The sequence below is a fragment of the Nicotiana sylvestris genome, chromosome 5, assembly GCF_000393655.2.
Source record: "Nicotiana sylvestris chromosome 5, ASM39365v2, whole genome shotgun sequence".
NCBI lineage: Eukaryota > Viridiplantae > Streptophyta > Magnoliopsida > Solanales > Solanaceae > Nicotiana > Nicotiana sylvestris.
In genome coordinates, this window is record NC_091061.1 from 178998216 (window position 1) to 179002103 (window position 3888).

The following is a 3888-nucleotide window of genomic DNA, read 5'->3' on the forward strand; positions in this document are numbered from 1 at the left end:
CTTCCTGTGATGTCCTGTTGCCCCAGTACACAACCAAATGAATTCTTCAGCACCGTTAGATAAAGAATCAGCAGTCTCGCTGGCTCGGGTGGAACCAGCACAGGTGGATTTGATAAATACCCTTTGATCTGGTCAAACGCCTCCTGACATTCCTCGGTCCATTCTACCACAACATCTTTCTTAAGTAGCCGAAAAATGGGTTTACAAGTAGCTGTGAGCTGAGCGATAAACCTACTGATATAATTCAACAACTCATTACTTCTGTCTTGTTCTTTGGCGGTGGCAATTCCTGGATGGATTTGATCTTTGACGGGTCCAACTCAATGCCTCGCCGACTGACTTTGAATCCCAACAGCTTCCCCGATGGAACACCAAATACACATTTGGCAGGGTTGAGCTTAATATCATACCTTCGGAGTCTCTGAAAAAACTTCCTTAGGTCTCCTACGTGGTCTGCCTGATGCTTGGATTTTATGATCACATCATCCACGTATACCTCAATCTCTTTGTGTATCATATCATGAAACACAGTAGTCATTGCCCTTATGTACGTTGACCCAGCGTTCTTCAAACCAAATGGCATTATCCGATAGCAATAAGTTCCCCACGGCGTAATGAAAGTTGTTTTCTCTACATCTTCTTCAACCATCAGAATCTGATGATACCCAGCATAACAATCCACAAAAGATCCGATCTCACGTTTGGCACAGTTATCGATCAAGAAATGGATGTTGGGTAACGGGAAGTTATCCTTTGGACTTGCTCTGTTCAGATTACGGTAATCAACATATACCCTGATTTTTCCATCTTTCTTCGGCACTAGTACCACATTGGCCAACCAATCGGGATATCGAGTGACCCAAATAACCTTTGCATTCAACTGCTTGGTCACTTCTTCCTTAATCTTCAAACTCATGTCGGTTTTAAACCTCCTTAGTTTTTGCTTGACGGGAGGGCATGCCGGGTCAATGGGCAATTTGTGAACCACTAAATCAGTGCTTAAACCCGGCATGTCATCATACGACCACGCAAAAATGTCTTTGAATTCCAGAAGTGTTTTGATTAATTCTTCCCTGATGTTTGGTTCAATGTGGATGCTTATCTTCGTTTCTTTGACATCATCTGCATCTCCTAGATTGACAGCTTCCGTGTCATTTAAGTTAGGTTTGTATTTCTCCTCGAATTGACTTAATTCTCTATTAATTTCCTCGAAAGCTTCGTCCCCATCGTATTCTAACTCATCATCATGATCTACCTCTTGCACTATTAGTTCGGAATCCGATCGATTTTTTAGACTAGGTTGAAGATCCATCGTGCATGCCATGTCATTAGAACCAGTATAAAGAGAACTGTTTAGAAAAATAAGAAGAAGAAAACAAAATTAAAATAAGATAAAGAGTAAAGAAGAAACTTTCATTAAGTGAAGTACATGATAACAAGGTTTCACACTTTTGACAAATACAAAAACGAAAGAACACTGGATTACTACCCTGGAATAATCCATCTAAACAAGAAAGAAATTCAGAGCCCACTACCAAGGCTCCCTCCGAATAGGAAGAGGAGTAGTCATCCAATTGTTGACCTTTGCCTTCGGCCCCACAAACTGTATATCCGCCTTACTGGACCTTTCCCCAGCTTCTACCATGTTGATTTCGGCGAATAACCTTTCAAAACCTTCATTCAAATCCCTATCTGCACCAATCAGTGGCCCGGTAACCTTGGACAACAATTGCTTTTTGATGCTCGGCCTGACAAATGACCTGAAGAGACGCGGAATTGGCTTGGGAAGAACCCGGACTCTTTTCTTCAACTTGCGGGCCCGTCTTACATCCGCCGCTGTAAGCTTGAACCCTATCCCAAAGGTATCCAAATTCTTTGGTAAAGAAACTGGTTGAACAATACCCTGAAGATCAACCCCTAAACCTTTTTCCGGCACAAACCCATTATTCAGCATCTCCGAGGCTATCATGAAAGTTGCAACTGCTATTCTGGGAAGTGGGATGTTTTCACCCTCAGGAACTTTGTAAACTAAAACCACATCGAAAACCTGGTAAACCCATGGTCCCTTGTCATCATCAGTCTCTATGAAGGGTACGATGGCATCATTTATGGTGCACGTATTGTCTTCCCCCTGTATTACGATCTCTTGCCTATCCCACTCGAATTTGACCACCTGATACAGTGTGAAAGGCACCGCTTTTGCCACGTGGATCCATGGTCTCCCCAACAGGAGATTATATGACACTTCCATGTCTAACACTTAAAACTCCATGGTGAACTCGACTGGACCAATTGTTAATTCAAGTATGATGTCACCCACTGTGTCTGTACCACCACCATCAAATCCTCGAACGCAGATGTTGTTCTTGTGAATTCTGTCATCGTCGATCTTTAATTTGTTTAGGGTAGTCAAAGGACAGATATTGGCACTGGACCTATTATCAACCAGTACTCGAGTGACTGCCGAGTCTTCACACTTCACGGTCAAATAGAGGGCTCTATTATGTTCTGTACCCTCCATGAGCAACTCATCGTCCAAAAAAGTGACCCTGTTGACCTCGAAAATCTTCTTTGCTATTTTCTCCAGATGGTTCATAGAGATCTTATCCGGAACATGGGCTTCGTTCAGAATTTTCATCAACACCTGACAGTGTTCATCTGAATGGATCAACAATGATAACAATGAGATCTGTGCCAGGGTCTTCCTCAACTGCTCCACAATGGAGTAATCTTGTGCCTTCATCTTCTTCAAAAACTCCTCCATAACTGGCTTTTTTATTGCTGCAGGATTGGCCCTTCTTAACTCTACGGGAGCAAAACACCTTCCCGAACTGGTTAACCCCTAGGCCTCACATACTTCTTCCACAACTTCCTTCCCCTTATGTATTAGTGTCACTTGATTGTGGCTCCATGACACGGCTTTTTCACTAATTATCAGCAACTGCATTACTGGCCTGATAACAATTGGTTCTATGTGGGCCCCCTTCGCGACTAACACTGGTATGCTTGATACTCCCTGTAGCACTACCTTGACCAGCTCTGGCTTCTTTGCAACAACAGACGAACCTTTTCCCATCACCATAACTGTCTTGTCATTTACTCTTCCCAACTGTACCACTGCCTTTCCACTGGCTGACTTTTCTTTTGGACTGGCACGAATCATCATTACTGTTTGTGAGGGTTTCTTGAGCTCCCCTCCTTTGTGCACTAGTTCGATCATGTGGGCCTCATGGTGCACCGACAATGGGTTCTGATTGATGATGGGTGCCTCTGGCGCCTGAACCTCGATCCTAGTTGTGTCAATAAGATCTTGTACGACAGTCTTCAATTTCCAACATTTCTTAGTATCATGTCCAGGAGCCCCTGAACAATATTCATAGCTTACTGAGTGGTCCAGATTTCTAGGGAGGGAATTTGGCAATTTGGGCTCAATAGGATTCAACAGGCCTAACTGTCTCAATTTGTGGAAAAGAGCCGTGTAGGTTTCTCCTAGCGGATTAAATGTTTTTGGCCTCTGCACCCTCTTATTCCTGAAAGTTTGATTCCCACGGAAACCTGACCCGAACGGATTTCTGTAGGCTCTCGGGGGTGGATATGTATTTTGTGGAGGTGGGTATGTATTTTGGGAAGCCGGCACACGCCATTGCGGGTGAGCCGGAGGCTGGGTATATGTTTGGGCATGATGGACGGAAAAATGTGGCTCTTGTGGTGGGTAGTAGGGCTGTGGAGGGCCATATGGAGTGTGTGGGTAATTTGGGTGGTGGGGTCTGGGTTGGTAGTAGGATGAAGAACCTCTTGATCTGGACCAAGTACCTGCTTCAACTGTTGTGACTTCTTCCCTTTTCTTCTTCCCGAGCGCACCTCCCGTGCCGCTCTGGATAGCCTGAG

The 3888-nt window shown here is 44.3% G+C and overlaps 1 protein-coding gene across 1 annotated transcript; it reads right to left on the bottom strand.

Moving 5' to 3' along the window:
- Positions 1-244: 244 nt before the first annotated feature.
- LOC138869722 (uncharacterized) lies at positions 245-2251 on the bottom strand. Its single transcript, XM_070147372.1, has 3 exons — positions 1536-2251; positions 794-1349; positions 245-565 (listed from the first exon to the last, which is right to left on the bottom strand). The coding sequence occupies exons 1-3, from the start codon at positions 2249-2251 to the stop codon at positions 245-247; spliced, it is 1593 nt and encodes a 530-aa protein (XP_070003473.1).
- Between the last annotated feature and the right edge of the window lie 1637 nt (positions 2252-3888).